The 25,305-nt window shown below is 28.6% G+C and overlaps 2 protein-coding genes across 2 annotated transcripts; both read left to right on the forward strand.

Annotated features, from left to right (window-relative positions):
• Nucleotides 1–16,501: 16,501 nt before the first annotated feature.
• Nucleotides 16,502–18,346, forward strand: LOC128956525 (uncharacterized). The gene is made up of 2 exons (XM_054302243.1): nucleotides 16,502–17,152; nucleotides 17,820–18,346. Exons 1-2 carry the CDS (start codon nucleotides 16,772–16,774, stop codon nucleotides 18,321–18,323), a joined length of 885 nt encoding a protein of 294 aa, XP_054158218.1. The 5' UTR covers nucleotides 16,502–16,771; the 3' UTR covers nucleotides 18,324–18,346.
• Nucleotides 18,347–22,143: 3,797 nt separating this feature from the next.
• On the forward strand, nucleotides 22,144–23,913 carry LOC128956505 (uncharacterized). Its single transcript, XM_054302223.1, has 2 exons — nucleotides 22,144–22,734; nucleotides 23,401–23,913. Exons 1-2 carry the CDS (start codon nucleotides 22,378–22,380, stop codon nucleotides 23,911–23,913), a joined length of 870 nt encoding a protein of 289 aa, XP_054158198.1. The 5' UTR covers nucleotides 22,144–22,377.
• The last annotated feature ends 1,392 nt before the right edge of the window (nucleotides 23,914–25,305 follow it).

Genomic DNA, 25,305 nt, shown 5'->3' on the forward strand with positions numbered 1-25,305 from the left:
GTTGGGACTAATTGTAATTGAATAGTAATATATTATATATATATATATATATATAATATATTGCAGTGATCGGGTCTGTTGAGGTCTACTTGCATCGGTAGGATTGCCGTTCAATAGTCCATTTCCGGCCGACATTTTATTTTTATCACAGGCTTTTATAATAGTATAATACTGTCTATTAAAGTGTTTTTGTTGTATTAAATTGCTTTGATTTCTCATTCATATGTTGTTGTCGTTGATATCGTAAGTGAAGTCTAATCAAAAATAAAAATGATTGGTTCACACCTAAGGGTTATTGTTATAAAATGATAGTATAGCGGTTGAGAGAGAGAGAGAGAGAGAGAGAGATAGCGATTACATGAGATGACAATCGATGGACACAAGAATTAATTATAAAAAACAATTTATTCATTAAACGAAAAACAATGTACAGTATTATTGTGAGTAATGAAAATAAAAAAAATATCTCTCTCTCTCTCTCTCTCTCTCTCTCTCTCTCTATGTGATGAGTGAGTGAGTGGGAGGTAATAATTATTTTCCCTAAAGTACCCCWCCCCCTCCGAAGTGGCTTGGTCACGACTAAAAGTAACGAAAATTAGGGGTTAGTATTGATGCGAAAGCGACGTCCAGAACAAGTTGTCAATGGTTTAGATGCTGATGGAGTGATTTGATTGTCGGCATCTGGTGTGTTATGACTTGTCTGCTGTGTAGTAGGCTATTGTAAATTAAATTTATTGATTAATTAACACCACGGGATGGGTCACTCTAATGGGTCGTTCGGCCCGTTTGGTCGATCTTTCTCATATTTATAAAACGTAATGACATTTAGAGAGAGAGAGAGTGAGAGAGAGAAAGAGAGTAAGAGATTGTATGAGAGTTTCACACTATATATCACTTACACACTCTCACTCTTTCTATATCTTTTTCCCTCTCTCTCTCTCTCTCTCTCTCTCTCTATCTCTCTCTATCTCTCTCTATCTCTCTCTCTCTCTCTCTCTCTCTCTCTCTCTCTCTGAAAGTGAGACAGTGAGAGAGTGGGAGAGAGAGAGTGAGAGAATAAAAAATAAAAGAGAGAGTTAAGGCCATCTATCTGTAATTGTAAGGGAATATTCCCCCCAAACAATAGGATAATTAAATTACTATAATAAATAATATCAAAATCAAAAAGTTAATAGAAATTCAAAAATATTTAATTAATAATTAATAACTTTTTTTTTGGTATTTAAATAAAGATTTTTTTCTATACAACTAAAAATTTTTTTTAATTATCATCAAAAAAATGCAATACTGTATACAAATATTATTGTTTATTAGTATTTTATTTTTGTTTTTWAAAAAATTTATTTATAAAAAATTAATTATATTAACATAACTGTATAATTACTACATATGTTTTAATAATATTTATAGTAATAAAAAAATTGTTTTTTAATTAATATTAATACTACTAATTAATTCAATTATACAATAATATTAACGTATATGTTATGATAGTTATTAAAATTATTATTTTATTTTTTTTAAATACTAAAATACTTATAATACAATTATAATACAATGTATAAAAATAATACTTAATCTATGGTGTGCTGGTGACCCTGATCAATTAGTTATTTAGTCTAAAGTTAGCCTTGGTAATGCATAATTTTAATCATTTTATCAATCAATTTATATGCATAATTTATTCACTAACCCCTCCCCCCTGACCCACACCCCTACACAGTATACGGTTTTATTTCAATGTTATATATATATATTATTTTAATAATATTATTATTATTATTAGTATACATGAAATAGATGATTGTAACCAACTTTGCTGATAGTTGCGGGTCTAACTAATTGCCGATTATTAATTAGATGGACATCCGTGAAGTCCGAGCATATCCAGACACTCGAGCGACAGGTGCTTAAGTCGGGGACAGTTGTTGTTGTTGTCGGTGGTGGCCAATGATTTTACCGATAGTGGTTCCGCATCTATTATATACAATGCTAAAGACAGTCGCTCTAACCGCCGAAACTGTTTGATATCGTCGAGTAGTTTAGCGGCCGTCGATCGCTGGGGACAAAAGACCCGTAACCTAAGCGACCCGATATCTGGACAATTGTCGGCCAATATTCTAAGCACAGTCGACATTGTCAGATGGGCTGAACCGTAATATAGATCAATGGCCAGATGTCGGAGTCGACGAAATTCGGCAATTTTACCGATCAGACTGACCAGCAGTGGCTGACTGTTTAGATGCGGATAATTAATTTCCAATGAATAGATAGTACGGCCGCTGTTGCCGTTGCCGTTGTCGGTACTGTAGTTGTTGACCAATATTGACATAATCTGGTCGGCAATTATCTGATCGATATCTGATCGGTTGAATTTAATCGACCGAATCTGACACAACTTGTCCATCAGCGACAACAGTCGCGGTTTACAGTTGTCCGTAAATTTGTTGAGTCGCCGACCGACTGATGTTCGGGTAATAAACGAGTAGTCATTGCCCATCGCTTTGTCCACCAATTGTTTGTCGATAATCAGTTCCCGCTGACCGTTGTAAACCAATCGCGATGCCATTGACGGCAAACACATTCCAAGCGCATACGGTCAGCGAGTGTCGGCAACTTAGCTAACAATAGACCCGTCAAGTCGTCGCCGAACCGATCGAACGAATCCTTAGTCTTCTTCGTCTTCTTCATCGGCGGTAATCTACTGGCCATTATTGTCTATTTTTAATTGTCGGACACAACTGTCTGGTTGTCTGTCTGTCTATCAACTGGTCGTCCGAAATGATGGTATGCTTTATATATCAATATATATGATATCATATGATATATGCCATCAATAAAGTTATCAATGATTTTCAATATATCATATCATATATTAAACTTTTTTAACTTATTTTTCAATACAAAATCAAATACAATACTAACTGTTTGTTTGTTTTTATTTGTAATGTTATTATTATGTAATGATATTTATGTGTGTTTTGAGTGTTGAGGCCATCTATCAGATTGTAAGGGAATATTCCCCACAAAAATAAAAGTTTCATTTTTTGTTTAATTTAATAAATTACTAGTAAATGATATCATAAATCTAATAATAATAATTAATATAATTAAAAAATAATTTTTTAAAAATAACTGTTTTTTAGTTAATTTAATAATAATTATGACTAAAAAATGAAAATATAGTATTAGTTTTAATGATTTATTAAAATTGATTTTTGTTTTGTAAAATATATACTGTATTTAATAAAAACTTTTTATACCGGTATATAACTAACCAATTAGTATATGATTTGATTTACAATTGATTATATATTTTTTTAAAAAAATAAATAATTTTTTAATAGTTTTATAATTTTATAAAATAATATAAGTTTATTATTAATTAATAAATTATATGTTTAATAATAATTATTATAAATTTTAAAACTTTATTATAAAAAACTTATTTGAAAAAAAAATAATTTTAGATATTTATAGACAAATAATAATATTATTATAAAACAAGCCTTGGATTAGCTTTTAGTGACAATTGCCGGTCGTTTTAATTGCCGATTAATTAGGTCGACATCAGTAAAACTTATATTAGGGGTGGAGTCGAGCGACAGGTGCTTAAGTTGGGAACAGTTAGCCAACGATTTAACCGATAGTTGAATATGATTTGTATAAACCATTATATAGACAGCAAACTTGAGACTAACCAACTGAGGGAACAGTTGGACATCATTTAAATTATCGGAAATATTTGATCTGTAAAATGCATGAATACGTAGGCCTAGTGACCTGATATCGGGACACTGTTTGGCCACTTTTGGCAACAAATATGTGTACGGATTGACTTGAATATAGTATGAATCTATTGGACAATCAATGGCCAGATGTCTGAGCCGACCGAATCGGGTAATCTGTTTGAATAGTGACTGCATATTCGGTGATAACCAATCATGACATACGTGTACATCAAACGAGTAGATATTGTGGCCACTGTTGTTGTTGCCGTAGTTGTTGACCAATATTGACATAATTTGGTCAACAATTAGCGGATCGATAGCATCAGTGTTGAATTTAATGGCCCGACAGCGATGGCCACCACACTTGCCGGCCAATGATATCAGTCGTGTAAAGTCATAGTATTTGAATTGTTGCCGTCGTCGCCGMCGCCGATCGGGTGATATTCGGGACATTTTTTCCACCAATTGTTTGTCGATAATCAGTTCCCAGTGGTGGCCACTGTTGTAAACCAATCGTTGCCATTGACGGCAAACACATTCCAAGCGCATACGGTCCGCGAGTGTCGGCAACTGTCCTAACAATAGACCCGTCAAGTCGTCGCCGAACCGATCGAACGAATCCTTATTTGTCTTCATCGTCGTCATCGGCGGTAATCTACTGGTCATTGATGTCATTATTTTCGGACACAACTATCTGGTTGTCTGTCTGGTTGTATATCAGCTGGTCGTCCGAAATGATGGTATGCTTTATATATCAATATATATGAAATCATATGATATATGCCATCAATAAAGTTATCAATGATTTTCAATATATCATATCATATATTAAACTTTTTTAACTTATTTTTCAATACAAAATCAAATACAGTACTAACTGTTTGTTTGTTTTTATTTGTAATGTTATTACTGTATATGTAATGATATTTTAAGTGTGTTTTGAGTGTTGAGGCCATCTATACAATAGTAAAGGGAATATTCCCCACAAAAATAAAAGTTTTATTTTATTTTATTTTTATTTTTTTTTTTGAATTTAATAAATTACTAGTAAATTATAGCCTAAATCCTATAATAATAATAATAAGTTTTTAATATAAACTTTATATATATATAACCAATTAGTATATGATTTACAATTGATTATATATTTAAAAAAAAAATTAGTTTTTAATAGTTTTATAATTTATAAAATAATATAAGTTTATTATTAATTAATAAATTATATGTTTAATAATAATAATAATAATTATAAATTTTTAAAAAAATGTTATAAAAAACTTAATTAAAAATGTTATAAAAAACTTATTTAAAAAAAACAACATAATTCTAGATATTTATAGATAATAAATAATATTACTATAAAACAAGCCATGGATTAGCTTTTAGTGACAATTGCCGGTCGTTTTAATTGCCGATTAATTAGGTCGACATCAGTAAAGTTGATATTAGGTGTAGAGTCGAGCGACAGGTGCTTAAGTTGGGAACAGTTAGCCAACGATTTAACCGATAGTTGCAAATGATTTGTATAAATCGTTATACGTACGGAAAACTTGAGACTAACCAACCGATTGAACAGTTGGACATCATTTAGATTATCGGAAATATTTGATCCGTAAAATGCATGAATACGTAGGGCTAGTGACCTAATATCGGGACACTGTTTGGCCACTTTTGGCAACAAATATGTGTACGGATTGACTTGAATATAGTATGAATCTATTGGACAATCAATGGCCAGATGTCTGAGTCGACCGAATCGGGTAATCTGTCTGAACAGTGACAGTGGTTGCCAATTATGACATACGTGTACATCAAACGAGTAGATATTGTGGCCACTGTTAGTGTTGCCGTAGTTGTCGACCAATATTGACATAATTTGGTCAACAATTATCGGATTGATTGCATCAGTTTTGAATTTAATGGCCCGAAAGCGATGACCGTCACCACCACCACACTTGCCGGCCAACGATATCAGTCGTGTAAAATCATAGTATTTGGTTGGCCGGCGCTGATCGGCTGGTAATCGGGACATTTTGTCCACCAATTGTTTATCGATAACCAGTTCCCGGTGGCCACTGTTGTAAACCAATCGTTGCCATTGACGGCAAACACATTCCAAGCGCATACGGTCGGCGAGTGTCGGCAACTCAGCTAACAATAGACCCGTCAAGTCGTCGCCGAACCGATCGAACGAATCCTTATTCTTCTTCATCGGCGGTAATCTACTGGTCATTATTGTCTGTTTAATTGTCGGACACATCTGTCTGTCTGTCTGTCTGTCTATCAACTGGTCGTCCGAAATGATGGTATGCTTTATATATGATATCATATGATATATGCAATCAATAAAGTTATCAATGATTTTCAAATATATATATCATATTAATATTTATATCAAATGTTATTTTAACTTATTTTTCAATACAAAGTCAAAACTATTTATTTGTTTTTGTTTTTTTTGTTGTATTGCTATTATATAATAGAGTGGTTCACATATTAGGTTCCCACTTGAGGGAAGGGGGAGGGGGTTAGCTTAAGCGAACTTTTGCGAACGAGGGGGGGGGTGGAGGGGTATAGACTTTAAGAACGTTTTAGATACTATTTTATTTCTTGTAGTGGTGGTGTGGGAGGGAGGGGGTAGCGATTAAGGACTTGCGAACATAGGGGAGGGAGATAGGGGGTCTAGATTTCTTAAAAAGTGCGAACGTAATATTGGAACAGTCCCTTGCATAGTCACATATTACGTTCGCACTTGAGAGAGGGGGCAGGGGGTTAGCCAAAGCCAACTTATGCTCGAACAAGGGGGAGGAGAGGGGTATAGACTTTAAGAACGTTCGCGCATTTAGATACTATTTTATTTTTTGTGGTGGTGGTGGGGGAGGGGGGTAGCGGTTAAGTACATGCGAACGTAATTTTTTCAAATGACTACAATTGCAAATATAGGGGAGGGAGGGAGGGGTTTAGATTACTTAAAAAGTGCAAACGTAATATGTGAAGGCAGCCACTATTGCTATTTATGAGTGTTGAGGCCATCTATCCGATTGTATGGGAATATCGCCTCCCAATAGAAACTTTTTTAATAWAAAAAATAAAATAAATAAATTACTAGTAAAATGTTAGCCGAAATCTAATCTAATAATTATAATTAAAATATTTTTTTAAATTAATAATAATTATCACCAATAATCTAAATATAAGTATTAATTTTAATCATTTACTTAAAAATTTATTTATTTTGTGTTTTGTTTTCTAAAAATATATTATAATATTTTTATTACAAAAACTTTTATCTTTTTTTTGATAACCAATTAGTATTTGATTTACAATTGATTATATATTTTTAAAAATAAATAAATAGTTTTTAATAGTTTATAATTTTATAAAATAACAATAAGTTTATTATTAATTAATTAATTATGTGTTTAAGAAATAATAATAATTATAATTTTTTAAAAATGTTTTAATTATCATAACTTTTTTTAAAAAACATTATTTAAAACATTTTAGATATTTATAGAAAATAATATTACTATTTGTAATATTAATATTTGATTTACAATTGATTATATATTTTAAAAATAAAATTAGTTTTTAATAGTTTCTGATTTATAAAATAACAATAAGTTTATTATTAATTAATTATAATTATGAGTTTTAAAATAATAATAATAATTATTAAATTTTTAAAAATGTTTTAATTACCGTAACTTTTTTTTAAATAAAAAAAATAATTTTAGATTTTTTTTATAATAATATTATTTTTTATTATAAATAAGCCATGGATTAGCTTTTAGTGACAATTGCCGGTCGTTTTAATTGCCGATTAATTAGATGGACATCAGTAAAGCTTATATTAGGTGTGGAGTCGAGCGACAGGTGTTTAAGTTGGGAACAGTTAGCCAACGATTTAACCGATAGTTGTCTACAATTTATTATAAATCGTATTATAGACGGAAAACTTGAGACTAACCGACTGATGGAAACAGTTGGACATCATTTAAAATATCGGTAATAACAGAACTATCGTTTAAAAAATGCATGAATACGTAGCGCTAGTGATCTGATATCGGGACACTCTATGGCCAATGGACTCCCGATATTGTCCACAAAAGTCAGCTCAAAAAAGCACTAAAATTAGCGATTGTTAAGTCCCCAGGGGTTGGGGGGGCAGTTTGGTCAACAACGACTGTATACCGACACTATAGTTGACTATACATAGAGTTATATAATCGCTAACCACTGGGGGGGGCACAGTTGGTATTATATGGTTGTCCCCTGAGTTTTCATTTTCATTATTTTAAGTAAACAATACAATCAATTAATCAATCAATAAGTTTTTTATATATGATTTTGTTATACATGCATATCATAAACTATTTTATATAATACAAAATAATAACAAAATTTTTTTAAAAAAAATACATTTATGTTTATATATTGTAATTAATAGTAATATTAAATCAACAAAAAAAAAATAATTAATTAACTTATAATTTAATGACAAAAAAAACCAATTTTTTTGTTGTTGAATATTAAAGCAACGGATAAACTTTGGTAACAATTGCCGATCGTTTCAATTGCCGGTTAATTATGTCGACATCAATAAAGTCCATATTATGCGAACATTCGAGGGACAGGTACTCCAGTCGGGGACAGTTGACCAACGACCGGACCGATACTTTCCATCGGCCAGAAAATATATACAATGCTAAGTGTAGGCGCTCTAAGCGCCGGCCGAAACACTGGACATTTTGTATAATATTTTTGATATGTGATGCAGAAAAACAATAGACAGTTAGCGATAGTGATAGCAAATCGGGATAATTTATGGCCACTTTTGGCAAACAATCGACACATGAATTCACGGAAACATTTGCCAAATTATACGGACAACTAATGGTTAGATTAGTTAATCGTCGAAATCCTAATCTTTTATTATTATTAGGAGTATTAGTATTAAGTAGTTGTTGATGGGGTAGAGGTAGTGGACAATGGACACGATATAAGTGGTCATAATCGGCGGCGGCGGCTGCTGATTGGTTGCCGTTACCATTGTTGAACAATACGTCCATTAATTGGTCGACAGTTTTCTGGTCGATACCGTTGAGGATTAGTCTCAGGGATCGGATTTGCGAACATTTAGCCATTAATACCTTAAGCCATGTAAAGCCGTAGCCGTTATTATTTTGATGACGGCTATGACCACTGGCTATGATTGGTGTTGGTGTCAAACATCGGCAACAATTGCCACAATCGGCAGATAAACTATGGGTCCAATTGTAGGAAAATGTTGACAAACTTCGACACCAATTGTGACAAAATTTCGGTGAATTAGGGCACCAATTGTTTACCGATTTCTGATCGATAATCAGTTCCCGTTGACTTGTGAACACCAATCGATACCATTGACGGCAAACACATTCCCAGCGAAAACGGTCCGCAAGTGTCGGTAACTCAGCTAACAATAGACCCGTCAAGTCGTCGCCGAACCGATCGAACGAGTCCTTCGGGTATGTCTTCGGTGTTGTTGTTGTTGTTGTCATTAGTGTCTGTATTGTCTGAAACACACACAATATCTGGTCATTCAATGAGAAAACAAAAATTATTAAAAAAAATTTTATTAAATGAAAAAATTAATAATTTTTTTAATACTATTATAAAATTCAAATTGTATTATGTATTAGTATAGTATATAAATTAGTATCAATATGTTATGTCATTCAAAATACTAAATATATAACCTTTATATATATATATATATATATATATATTTTTATAATATATATAACACTTATAAATCTATTTTAATAAGTATTATAAGTTATCATGTTAAAAATAATATTAATCTAGCTTATACTAAAGTTTAAGTTTTACAAATATAACTATTTACATATAGATATACTTTAATCATTTAATATAATCATTTTATTATTTTATGCAACTATAAAATGTACAAGTTTAAAATCAAATGTTTTTTTTAAATTATATATTATTTATATAATTATTTTCTTAATATATATTACTATTGTTTTATATAAATTATATAAATATAGAAATATTATTATAATTGTTATATATTTTTTTAAAAAATTATATTATTTAAACACACATTTTAATCATTTCTTTAAATATATATATTTAATATATTAAATATAAATAAAAATAATATCATTGAATAAATTGTTTTATTTTTATGCAAAATGTATTTATGTTTATATATATATATATAAATTAAATTTTTTACATTTATTTATCAATTAATACTGTATATTAGTTAACAATTTAATTGATAAAAAATTTTTTAAATAAAAAAAATTAATTACAAAAATGTAGTTCAAGTTTGAATCCATGGATTAATTTTGGTGACACTGGCCGGCCGTTTTAATTGCCTATTAATTAGGTCGACATCAGTAAACTGAATATTATAGGTAGACTCTAGGGACAGGTGCTTAAGTAGTGGACAGTTGGCCAACGAGTTTACCGATACATTCGGTTCGTACGAATAGAGTAATATATGGCAAACAAAGTCCAGACTCGTTAATCGTCGGAAACACTGGACATCGCCGATAATATTCTGGATATTTGGTCCTAAAAAACATGATATGCTTAACGATAGCCTTTGAATGTTTGGACACTGTTTGGCCATTTTCGGTAATTGGTTGACACACGGATTAACTGCTATGTTTGCGGTACTATACGAACATTTAATGGCCAAATGTGTTAACTGTCGATGAAATCCCGATACTGTTGTTGTTGGTTGTTGTTGTAGTAGTGGTAGACCTACTGGACAATAGGTTAGCCACTGATGGACGACACTGTTGTCATTGTCATTGTTGTTGTTGAACAATACATCCATAATTTGGTCAACAATTACTTGTTGGTCGACATTACTAAACATTAGTTTAAGTGATCGGATTTGATTGGATTTGGTCATCAATACCGATAGCCAACTAAAACAATTGTTAGTATAAACTGGTCTTAAACTATGGGATAATACTGTCGGTGTCGGTGGTTGTGGTGGTTGTTGTGGTGGTAAACGTTGTCTACATTTGTCTATCAATTTCTGGTCGATAATCAGTTCCCGTTGACTGTTAAACACCAATCGTTTCCACTGTCGGGACACACATTCCCAGCGGAATCGGTCCTCGAGTGTCGGCAACTTAGCTAACAATAGACCCGACAAGTCGTCGCCGAACCGATCAAACGAGTCAGTCGGGTATGTCTTCGGTGTTGTTGTCATTATTGTCTGTATTGTCTGAAACACACACAAAATATCTGGTCATTCAATAAATAGATGTTTTTTTAGGCACAAAAAAAATCTTAAAATATTTATTTTATAGATTTATTAGTAGTATTAATACATACAGTATAATTCAATATATAGTATATATTACCTAACATACATAAGTAATGTCGTTTCAAAAGTACAAAAACTAGTTTTATTTTTAAACGGCAAATAGAATGACATTTATTTTAGTGTATTAAAATAACATAAAATTATCAATATTAGGTTGACTAAGTAGTTTTGGATTTTAAAAACTAAATATGTCAGAATTTTGTTTTAAGACCTTAGAATATAACTTATATTCTAAGTAATAATTAGCACTTTTGAAAATTTTAATCAATTTTTAAAAATTTTACTATACAATAGCTTCATGATAAGCATCGTTGCAATTTTTAGCGGGCGATATCAATGATTTTATTGAATAAAAAAGTTTCATTTTCAAATATTGATCTGATATCTCGTAAACAATTGTTTATAATTTATTATTGATAAAGAAAAATAATAATTTAAAACAACATAATTAAAATTTAACTATCTATTTTTAAACTTTTAAATGAAAATAATTTTTTTCAATGCTTTGTGCCATCCAAAAATAACGTTACTTTCTGTATAATAATAACGACATTACTTATGTATGTTAGGTAATATTATAGTATTATATAATATATACTAATAGTATAATAATACTATTTAATTAGTAATAAATATTATATTATAAGTCATTTTATAAGTAACTATTTAAATACTAAACTATTTTAAATTATTTTAAACATTATAAGTAATATTACTGTTTATATATAAATTAATATAATTTAATCATATATTTACAAAAAAAAAAATTAAAACTAATAAACATTTTATCCAAAGTTCAAAATAAAATGTTTTATTTATTTCTAAGCTTTTTTTTTAAAAAAAAATAATAAAAATATTAATTAATAATAACATTAGGTTTAAATTGTGTATTATTTCATATGTATGTGATTTAAATTACATAAAAACATTGAAACAAATATTTTTTTTTTTAAAATAAATAAAATAGTTTAATATTGTTTTTTTATCGTAGTTTGCATTTAAACTAATTGTTATTAATTACTATTATTAATTACTAACTAATTATAATCAAAGATAAATATAATTGAAAACTCATTTACATAATGTAATTTATGATGATAAGTCATCTAGTTAACTTTAACTAAACTATTAATTACCTAGCTAATACTAATGTTTTATACATTGTATATTACTAATGTATTTTTTTATAATTATAAAAAATACACTTTAATCACTGCATAATCATTAAACTATTATAATATTTATTTATTAGTAATGTATTAGTAATTAAAACATTTATTAATATTTCATCCAAAAATCTAAAAGTTTAAAACAAAAAAATAAATTTTTATTTTTCAATATCAATAGTTTTCCACAAAAAAAAACTTTTATAAACTTTATTATTATTATTATCTAATAATTTGTCAAAAAAAAAATTAAAAATTAATACATTTTTGTAATTGTATGCAGTTTTATAACATATAGTTTGTAATTAGTTGAGACATATTTTACTACAATTAATATAAATATTTTATTTATAATAATAATAATAAATCTTAATATTCAATATATCTAATCAATTATTATTATTATTATAGTTTACGAAAAAAAACTTAAAATTACAATATAATAGTAAAAAACTTTTTTTCCTAATTTTGTTGAAGTCATCTAAAAAAAATCAAAATCAATTCAAAACTACTATTAATTAATTAATTAATTTAAAAAAAAACACAAAACAAACAAATCATTTATAATCCTAATATCTGTTGCGGATCTACTTTGGTGACACTGGCCGGTCGTTTCAATTGTCGATTAACTTTGTCGACATCAGCGAAATCCATATCTTCGAGACACTCGAGCGACAAGTGTCGAAGTCCGGGACAGTTGGCCAACGATTGGACCGAAACTTGTTCGTCGCCGGTAGTCGTATAGAGGGCTAACTGTAGGTCAGCTAATCGGGGAAACAGTTGAACATCGCGTACAATATTGACAACATCTGACCGATCGAAACAATGTACGCGAATCGACAGTTGCCGTATATCTGGACACTTGTCGGCCATTTTCGGCAGGACATCGGCGCACGGATTGGACGATATGAACGGTGTAGTCGATCGGCAATCGATGACCAGACGTGTCAGACGTTGAAATTTACTGATCTGATGGATCAGTAGCCGCAGATCGGGCGGCAGTCGTGTCTGACAACACTGTATTTCCAATGAGTTGATTAGCCGACCCCTGTCGGCACTGTTGTTGACCACCAGATCCATAATACGGTCGACAATTGCCGGATCAATACCGTCGCACATGAGTTTTACCGATCGAATGTGGCAGCACTTTGTGGTCAATACGGCCAGTCGTTGAAAGTCGTAGAACTGGCGCCGAAGTCGCGATCGACGCGACCACTTGTCCACCAGTTCCCAGTCGACTACCAGTTCTCGTTGGCCGCTGAATACCGATCGGCGCCACAACCGGGACAGACATTCATAGCGGAAACGATCTTCGAGTGTCAGATAGGATAACAATAGCCGACACAAGTCGTCGCCGAACCGGTCGAACGAGTCATTAGACGGCGTCGACTGCGACGTCGGTGGCGGACATCTACTGGTGATTATTGATGTCTGTATATCGCACTGACTGGTCATCATCGTGTCTCAGATGGTGGTAGTAGTCATCCACACACACAAAAAAAAATGGTAAGCTTTGAAGTTTTGATTTTTAAAATTTTTTTTTTATATGATTTTTTTGTTGTTGGGTTGTATTATACATGTATTATACATATATATTKGACATGTATTATACATATGTATATCAATTAGTTAAACACAGTTAACACACACACACAAACATAAACTGTGATTTTTGTTATAATATTGTATTGAATATAATTATACATTATTGGAAATTTAAAAGTCAATATAACAAACTACTACAACAAAAATAAAAATATCAGTCAATATCAATAATACAGGGTATATAATCTAGGTTTTATATTATATTTATAAAATGTACATTTAACTAATATTTATTAAAGTAGTGGAAATTTTTTTTTAAAAACATTTATTATTTATCAATTTTTATATACATTTTATCAAATATATGTACAATATATAAATATATACATTTAAACTGTGTGTGTATGTATATGCATGTATGCGTATGTATGTAAGTGTGTATGTATGTATGTGTGCATGTATGTGTGCATGTATGTGTATGTGTGTGTGTATGTATGTGTGCATGTATGTGTATGTTTGTGTATGTGTGTGTGTATGTAAGTGTGTATGTATGTATGTGTATGTGTGCATGTATGTGTGCATGTATGTGTATGTTTGTGTATGTGTGTGTGTATGTATGTGTGTATGTATGTGTGCATGTATGTGTATGTGTGTGTGTWTGTGTGTGTGTGTGTGTGTGTGTGTGTATGTGTGTGTATGTGTGTGTATGTATGTGTGTGTATGTGTGTGTATGTGTGTGTATGTGTGTGTATGTGTGTATATGTGTATGTTTGTGTGTGTGTGTATGTATGTGTATGTATGTGTATGTTTGTGCATGTATATGTGTGTGTGTATGTATGTGTGTGTATTATACATTGTGTTGTTTAAGTTATCATATATATATTTATAATAGTTAATAATAATAATTATTAGTGATAACAGTTTATCAACTCCTGATAAAAACATATACAGTATATACACACAAACATATTTAATGTGTACACTAACCTCAATAAAATCAATATATATACACTGTATATAAAACTAGAAACTATAATACAGTATATGTATGATAACAACAAGTATTAGTATAATATATATATATATAAATGTAGTTTTATATGTATTAAAAATAATAATTTCAAAAAAAACAATTGTTATAAAATAAAATACAAAATTTTCAATTTAACTTTCAATATATTATTACTACAGTATTATTATTACACAAAAAATCAAGTCCCACTTTTTTGGTGATCAACTTTTAGGGTTTATTTGCTAATTGTTTGTTCAATTAGGTTTGATGTCCATCAAGTCTATGAAAATAAATGTTATTTGATTTGATTAGATAATCATAAAAATTATTAAACAATATTTTTAAGTTTAGTTAAACAAACCTAAAGTTTATTGTTAATTATTATTATTATTATTATTTCCATTTTAAACATATTTATTATTTTTATATTATATTTTGAATACTACTAATAATAATATGAAATAATTATATTGTTTTTATACAAAACTTTTTTTTATATCTATTTGTTGTTATTTTTTTATTTGTTTGGTTGTATTTATAACTATTTAATTAATTAATTAATTACCAGGATAATATAAAATTAACTCTATTATAAAACTCAATTGTGCTTGATACTACTATTATAGTTTTATAAAATAATAATTAAAAATAATATTAAAAATTCATTTTTTAAATTTTTTTTAATAATTAATTTGTAATATTAATATACTAAATAAAAACAAATATACAGTATATTCAATATATAATATATGTTTCATCATATAATTTATTTCATAATTAATTTATAGTTGTTGTTTCAAAACATTTTTTTAAACAAATATTTCCTAATTTAATAATTTTGTATAAATTTTTTTTAAATATATAATATTTTTCTAATAATTTATAAATTAACACATATCCTGTTATTTAATTTTTTTTAAAGTAAAAAAATTTTAGTAATAATATTTTAGATACAAACTAACATATTTTATATACATTTTATACATTTTTTTAATTATTAATATACATGTAATTTGAAATAAAAAAATATATATTAGAAAACAATTATTATAAATAAATAAAATTATTATTAAATAATATATATTATTTTATTTTTATATAAATTATAATTAAATGTAAATTTTAGTTTGAAAACAATGATTACTGACTGCACATAAAAAATAATAAAAATAAATACAAAACAAATTTTTTAATTGTAAATAATTTTATTTAATATATTTTAAATAACATTTATAAATATAAAAAATAAAATAAATTAACTATAAGATTTAATGTACATGTATTTTAAAGAAAATAGATATATTTTCATAGGTTTATACTGTATATAATTTTTTAAATAAAATCAATAAAATCAATGTCCATATGTTTTTTTTATGTTTGGCGGAAATCTATATATTTTTAAAAAAAATAAATAAGTTATAAAGTATATAAATTTATTACATAACAACAAAACATATTTATAATTAATTGGTAGACATTTTATTGTTAATTTGTAAATAAAAAATTAATAAAATAAAATAATTAGGCATAAAATATTAGACATAAAATTTTTTTTTGGTATATATATACCGGTATATACTGTATCTATAAGTTTAGTTATAAAGTTTTATTAAAAGTTTATAAAAATTAATACATTAAACAGTATATATATAAAAAATCACTAAAAATTATGAAAGATATTAATAATAATAATAGTATAATACAAGTGCACAACATTTGCGACATAAAGTTAAGACACTTTGCCATCAAATATCCGATACCTAAGACTACGACCCGATTGCCATTCAAACGTAATCAGTTGGACCTAACTGTCAGCGACGATGAACTAAACCGGTGGCTATACCGACAGTTTCCGACCAGTAATCTAGCGGACAATGACTACCGGCGACAGGTTCTCAGTGCCGAAATAGCTACCGCTTATTACTATCCGCTGTGCGAGGACAGGGACCGCTACTGTCATATGTTACAGTTTATGGTCTATTTTGTTATTATGGACGACAAAAACGATGAACCGGCCGGTCCGTTAGGTATCGAAAATTGGGATGAATGTTGCCGTGTTTGGTCTCAGGTACCGAAACTAGTGGCCAGTATAGGTGGTAACGGCAGCGATGGCAGTAACGGTGACCAAATCAGTAACAGCAGTAGTAGTATTGGTAGTCAAGTACCGGCGGTAGAGCCCTATGTTAGTCAAATAGAGCCGACATTTACCGATATTTATCGGTCATTCACTAGTCAACAGTGGCGTCGTTTTGTCGACAACTGGTTGGACTACGGGAGCGGTAATGTCGAACAAAATGCTTACAATGGCCGATGGTTTTCATCTGTGGATCAATTACTTAAAGTATGTAATGATTTTTACTCATAAGATATTTATTTTTTATTAAAAATAAATATATAGACTGAAACACACACACACACATACATACATACATACAGAGACAAAAACACATACATACAACCTACACATACCTACACATACATACAAATACATCCAAATACATCCAAATACATACAAATACATACAAATACATACAAATACATACAAACACATACATACACATACTTACACATACTTACACATACATACAAATATATACAAATACATTCAAATACATACAAATACATACAAACACATACATACACATACTTACACATACTTACACATACATACAAATATATACAAATACATTCAAATACATACAAATACATACAAACACATACATACACATACATACACATACATACACATACATACACATACATACACATACATACACATACATACATACATACACATATATACACACACATACACACACATACACACACATACACACACATACACACACATACACACACACACAGACACACACACGCATACATACACACACACACATATACATAGATACATACAGAGGCACACACATACTTACACATACCTACACATACTTACTATACTTAATAAAAAATATATATACTTAATATATTATTATTATTATTATTATTAGAATCGCCGCAAAACTGCTGGTGTAATACCGACGACAATAACCCTGGACTATGCCTACAAGTTTGAGCTACCGGAGCGCGACTGGTTGGACCCGCGTATGCAAACATTGATTCAATTGGCAACCGACCAGATTATATTAGTCAACGATTTGTTTTCGTTTGAAAAAGAGCTAATGGCCAACATTGGACAACTACCTGTTACTACTACTACGGGCACCGGTAGTGATGATGCTGATCGTCAGGTATTGCCGCAAATGGCCAACACTGTGGCCATAACTGCTGTCCAGCGTAACTGTCCTATAGTTGAAGCACAGACAGTCATTATCGATACTATTGAACAATTGGAGTCAGAAATCATAAAACTAGTTATCGATTGGGAAACCGGTGGCCGCCAGTCGTTACCGTTAAGTACCGGTGCCCGTCAGTTCATCAATGGCCTACTTTATATGGCCGGCGGTAACTATATGTTTAGTATTGGTTGCGATCGTTATAATAAATTCAAATAAATAATTTGCTGACATTTTTTTATAATAATTATTATTATTAGTTTAATGTATAAAATTGATATATAATTAAAAAATACACTGGAATTCTATAATTATATAATTAAATATTTAGTTATTTTTTTAAAAAAAATTATAATTTAATTATATAAGTAATAATTCAAATAAATTTGTATTATTAGTACAGTATTAGTATTATAAATATTATTATACAGTATTTCTACACTATTTCTAGTAAAAACAGGTATTAATATTATATATACTGTATATATTATTAAAATATGATAATGGGGCTGCTCACATATTACGTTCGCACTAGACCCCCTCACTTCCCAATGTTAGCAAATGTTCGCATGTAGTCATTTATTCAAAATATTATGTTCGCATGTACATGACCGCTACCCCCCCCTCCTCACCCACCCCACCCCACACTACAAGAAATAAAATATTATCTAAATGCAAACGTTCTTAAAGTCTCTACCCCATCCCCTCCCCCTTATTCACAAAAGTTCGCTTTGGATAACCCCCTCCCTCCCCTCAAGTGCGAACACATGTTTTAAAAATATACATGTACTTTTATAGGGTTAATGAAGTGTAATAATTTCAAAAATATAAACTATTTATTGAAAATAAATCAAAAACCAGTTAAGAATGCTATAAAAGCATTACCAGAAACAAACTTTGATGGCAAAAAATTATATGTTCTAATATAAATATAAACTTGTGCTATCAAATGATTCAGTACAACAAAATAAATTCAACTATAGGAATGTGGGGTATCAATAGATTCCAAATAACAAAATAAATTCAACAATAGTCATGTGGGGTATTTAAAAAATCAGTATGAGAAAATAAATTAACTATAGTCATGTGGGTATCAAATGATTCAGAAAAACAAATTAAATTAAATTATAGTCATGTGTCAAAATATAGATTTATAAAAAATAAACACACACTCACATACATACACACACATATATACACACACATATATACACATACAAACACACACACATACTCACACATACATACACACACACATACATACACACACACATACATACACACACACATACATAAACACATACACACACACATACATACACATACATACACACACACACACATACACATACATATACACACACTTATACATTACAGTAAACTTTTTCTAAAAAAAGTTTGTTTGATTATTATTAAATAGTATTATTTTATTTATACATATATTTTAATTTAATAAAATCTAAGATAAACTTTTAGGAAAACAATCATAACTACTGTACACACAAAAAATAATTAATAAATACAAAACAAAGTTTTGTTTGTAAATAGTTTTATTTTATATTTTATAAATAATTTTTTTTTAATAATAAAAAATATTTTTATATATAATATGAGACAAAAGTGCTTGGCACGGTTTTTTTTGTGTGCCTATAACATTAAAAGTAATAAAATTTTAAATAATACATATCTCAATTCGATATCTCAAAAAATATTTAAAATTGTAATATTGTACTGCAATTGTATTACAATATTGTAATATATGGTCCAAAAAATAAAAGTGCAAAAAATAATTTTGTTATGTTTAGTATTTTTTTTTTTGGTTAAAATATTAAATTAAAAAACATTTCTTCTATGATACAAATTTAGTAACAAATATCATTATTAAAATTTATTATCAAAATTATATAATTAGGTAAAATGTTTTTTATTTAATATTTTTTTAAAAACAAAAATCTAAAAATTCTAATTAAAAAATTGCAAATGGACTATTTAAATTATTCTGTATAAAGAGAACCAATAATAATAATAATAATAGTTGACTAATCTCATTCAAAAAATACCTTGACACTTTTATTTTTTTAGACTATATCTCTGCTAATAATGCTAATAAACATCCCATAGTACCAGAAAATTATATGTATTAAATTTATTTAAACTTTTAATTACTTTTTTTAAACAAAAAAAATAAGTTATTACACAAATAACCTTGTCAAGTATTTTTGTCGTTAATTTTTTTAATATATGAATCAGTGACCATCTGTTTATTAACGGAAATTATAATACAAAAAAAATTACAAAATTTATATAATCTGTATTTATTGCACAACATATTTTATAATTAATTTTTAGATATTTATTATTTTTTTCTGTTTGTAATAATTTTAATAATAACTAGTTTATCCCGCGAAACATGTATAGCAGTGCAATTTTTTTAAATTAATTTTTAAATATTAATCATAAGTAATTTGAATGACTAACTAATTTGTTTTATACAACAAACTACTTACAAATACACATAAATTTGTCTAAACTTTTAAGAAAATTGAGACATTTGTATTGTTGTGTGGCTGTTAGGGATCAGTCGTCTAGCGTGTGTCGGTATGAGACCAAAAACTAAATCGCTAACAACAACGATATCAATTGATCGGTCAAAAACTAATCAACTGATATAGTGATCACTTGAGAGGCACTTTATGTGTCAATCAAAGTGATATACAGATCTGCAGTAGTGGTAACCAGAGTGTAGGCCAGGGGATCGATCCGTAGTACTATTGATAACTTTTATCACTATTGGATGGCCAGTGAAGTGGTAGTCTGAAAGTGTTGATCGATCAGCCAATGATTGCGATGAAGGAATGGTAGATATGGTGATCGATCCGGTGATGTGTACTTAAGATAATAATTGAGACACACTTTCAGATATAATACTTTATTATAATCACAATTTATATGATAGTTAAAATAATGGTTTAAATGGTATGGATAGTGTGACTATCCGAGCACATGGATATGTGTAATGGAGTAATGGTAAGAGTGGCACTGAAGGCTGGTATGTACTGACTGGGCAGTATAGGTAACAGTGACTGACTGTAGTGAGAATCAAGTAGTAAGTGAGAGAGTAGACTATGAATACAGCAGTATTTATACTGTATTTGAGAACCGATAGGTGTATGTGTATAAAGAGTAGCTATTGGTTGGCTGTATATATGTGAGGTCAGTGATCGATCTACTGGTGCCATGAAGACAACCATTGAGCGATCACTTCTAGGAATAGGTAGGTATTGATCGATCAAATCGATCAACAATTCAAAAGAAAAGGATTAAAAGCATATAAATAGGTTTACATATAAAATCAAAATAAGTTAAAATCAAAAAGATTAAAATAATATAATTATATTAAAATTGAATATTGATTTCCTCAACAGTATATATATATATAATAATTTCAATAAAAATTGCATTTGAAAAAAAAAAATTTAGCACATGTAGCTAACCTCCCGGTGCCCTGTGAGTCACACAATATAGCAAAATGTAATTATACAGCTAATACCTACCTGTCACTAAAACCTGCCTGAGCTCAATAAAAATTTATTGATTTCCCATAGAAATAACATTACTTTCAACAAAAATTGAAAATATAACAATATTTTTTTTTGATTTGAATAAAATATGATTGTTGTGTAAAGGTGTCATATAATAAGAACTATTATCTTAATGTGTTATCTTGATAATAATAATTTTTACATTTAACTTTTACTGTACTGTATGTGCATATAAGTGCATATAACTTATATATAGTTTAGTTAAATATTTTATATAGTTAAGTTAAATATTTTATATAGTTTAGTTTAGTTAATTATTTTATATAGTTTAGTTAATTATTTTATATAGTTTAGTTAATAATTTTATATACAATAGTTTAACTATAGTAATATAATTAGGATATTAAAAAAAAAATAGTAAAAAATATATAATAAAAATTATGACAAATAATACTAATAATAATTGCGACAACATTTGCGACAATATTTGCGACATAAAGTTACGCCACTATTCGGTCAGATATCCGATACCTAAGCTGACCATCCGATTGCCGTTCAAACGTAATCCGTTGGACATTACGGTCGGCGGCGATGAACTACACGGATGGCTATACCGACAGTTCCCATCAAGCAATATATCAGTCGATAAATATCTGAAACAAGTTTCGACATCCAAACTGTGTACAGCCTATTACTATCCCCATTGTCTGGATAAGGACAGGTACTATCATATGTTACAGCATATGATCTACTATTTTATAATGGACGACAAAACTGATGAACCATCGGGTCCATTGAACAGCGATAATATAGACGAATGTCGCCGAGTTTGGTCACAAGTGGCCAAACTATTTGCCGACATAACTAACGGCGGCGACAGTGTCGGCGGTGGTGTCGGCGGCGGTGGCGGCAACTGTATGGAGCCATATGTTGAGGTAATAGAGCCGACATTTACGGATATCTATCGGTCATTAAATGGCCAACAGTGGTCACGTTTTGTCAATTCGTGGTTGGACTACGTGAACGGTAATGTTGAACAAAATGAGGTCAAAAATCAACGGTTCGCTTCTGTAGATCAATTGCTAATGGTTTGTAATGTTTAAGTATTAGATTACACATTACACATACACATACACATACACATACACATACACATACACATACACATACACATACACATACACATACACATACACATACACATACACATACACATACACATACACATACACATACAATACACATACACATACACATACACATACACATACACATATACACATACACATACACATACACATACACATACACATACACATACACATACACATACACATACACATACACATACACATACACATACACATACACATACACATACACATACACATACACATACACATACACATACACATACACATACACATACACATACACATACACATACACATACACATACACATACACATACACATACACATACACATACACATACACATACACATACACATACACATACACATACACATACACATACACATACACATACACATACACATACACATACACATACACATACACATACACATACACATACACATACACATACACATACACATACACATACACATACACATACACATACACATACACATACACATACACATACTTACATATACATACACACACACACACACACATTTACTATACTTAATAAAAAAATATATATACTTAATATATACTATTATTATTAGAATCGCCGCAAAACTGCTGGTGTAATACCAACTACACTAACCCTGGACTATGCCAACAAGTTTGAGCTACCGGAGCCCGACTATTTGGACCCGCGTATGCAAACATTGATTCAATTGGCGACCGACAACATTGTATTAGTCAACGATTTGTTTTCGTTTGAAAAAGAGATAATGGCCAACATTGGACAACAAACTCTAACTACGGGCACCGGTAGTTCAATAAGTGATGATGACATTCATACCGAGATATTGCCGCAAATGGCCAACACTGTGGCCATAACTGCTGTTAAACTAAACTGTTCGGTACTGGAGTCGCAGACAAACATTATCGGACGTATCGAACAATTGGAATCAGATATCATAAAACTAGTTATCGATTGGGAAACCGGTGGCCGACAGTCGTTACCGTTAAGTACCGGTGCCCGACAGTTCATCAATGGTATACTTTATATGGTTAGCGGTAACTGTCGGTTCAGTTTAGGCTGCGATCGTTATAATAGTTTTATGAACTAATAATCTTATTATTAAACATTATTATTAATATATAAATATAATTTTATTGTTTTAATGTTTTTTTTAAATTTAATTTAGTTTAATTTAGTTTAATTTAGTTTAATTTAGTTTAATTTAGTTTAATTTAGCTTAAATTAGTTTAAATTAGTTTAATTTAGTTTAATTTAGTTTAATTTAGTTTAATTTAGTTTAAGTAATAATAACTAACTGGATATACACACAGATAAAAATGTGTACATAAATTAAATTTAGTTTTAAATTTTTTTTTATTAATCATAAATGTTTTTCTAAATTAACTGTAAAATTAATATAAATTTATAAAAAATATTAGTTTTTTTTAAATTGAATTTTGTTTTGTTATTATTTGATAATTATATTGAATATTTATAAGAAAAAAACAATTTTATTTATCTATTTATTATTTTGTAAATTTTAAATTACTAATTAATAAATTAATTAATTAAAAATAATATATCGTGTAAAATATTTATGATTTTTATTTATATTACTGGTTAAATACTGTATATTTATTTAAAAAACTTACAAATACTATAATACGGTTTTAAAATTGATATAATAATTTTTATAGATATTTTAATTAAACAAATATTTTTTAAATCAATTTTAAATAATAAAAAAAAACATTGTACAAATTGTACATACATAAATATTTATTATTTATTAGAATATATTTAAATCAACAAAATAAAATTGTTATAATAAATAAAAATATATTTATATAAATTATTATTATTATTATTAAAAAGCATATATAAATTTTTAAAAAATAAATTTTACTATAATATTTAAATTAACAATTATTAATAGTAGATAGTATTATTATAAATATATTAAATTTTTTAAAAAAAATTTATAATTAATTAATATTATTATTTTTAATACAATTATCTGAATTAATCTTAAACAATTATAATTTGGGTATACAATTTAAATTTATAAATATGTTATAATAGATGCCTAGAAATTTTTTAAAAAAAAAATTATACTAATTAATTGAAAATTTATATATTATAAAAATTATATATAAAAATTAATTTTACCCCAAACATTTCCATTTGTTTAGGCAATGAAGTTACCATGGCCCATTGATTTGATTTAAAATCATATAATTCAACCGTATCAGTTATATGACCATCTAATATATTTTAATAATTTAAATATTATAAAAAAAAATAGTTAAATTTTTTTTTTTAATTTCCAGAATCATTTAACTTATATAATATTTATACAGTATAAAAAAATTATTATAATAATTATTGCTTAATAATATATTGACTTAAATTATTATTATTTATTTAAAAAAAAAAATTAAAGTACCTATAGTTCGTCCACCCAATGCATCAAATTTGTCATCAAATGCAATCAATTTAA

The sequence above is a fragment of the Oppia nitens genome, unplaced genomic scaffold (assembly GCF_028296485.1).
Source record: "Oppia nitens isolate AA-2021 unplaced genomic scaffold, nextdenovo-longstitch-racon4-pilon3 scaffold30_pilon_pilon_pilon, whole genome shotgun sequence".
NCBI classification, from domain to species: domain Eukaryota; kingdom Metazoa; phylum Arthropoda; class Arachnida; order Sarcoptiformes; family Oppiidae; genus Oppia; species Oppia nitens.

What these genes read in the sequence shown, in the direction of transcription:
- LOC128956525 (XM_054302243.1), top strand. Translation starts at nt 16,772, where the DNA reads ATGTTACAGTTTATGGTCTATTTTGTTATTATGGACGACAAAAACGAT. An exon ending in CTGTGGATCAATTACTTAAA is followed by an intron (nt 17,153 to 17,819) that starts GTATGTAATGAT and finishes TATTATTATTAG; the next exon opens with AATCGCCGCAAAACTGCTGG.
- LOC128956505 (XM_054302223.1), top strand. Translation starts at nt 22,378, where the DNA reads ATGTTACAGCATATGATCTACTATTTTATAATGGACGACAAAACTGAT. An exon ending in CTGTAGATCAATTGCTAATG is followed by an intron (nt 22,735 to 23,400) that starts GTTTGTAATGTT and finishes TATTATTATTAG; the next exon opens with AATCGCCGCAAAACTGCTGG.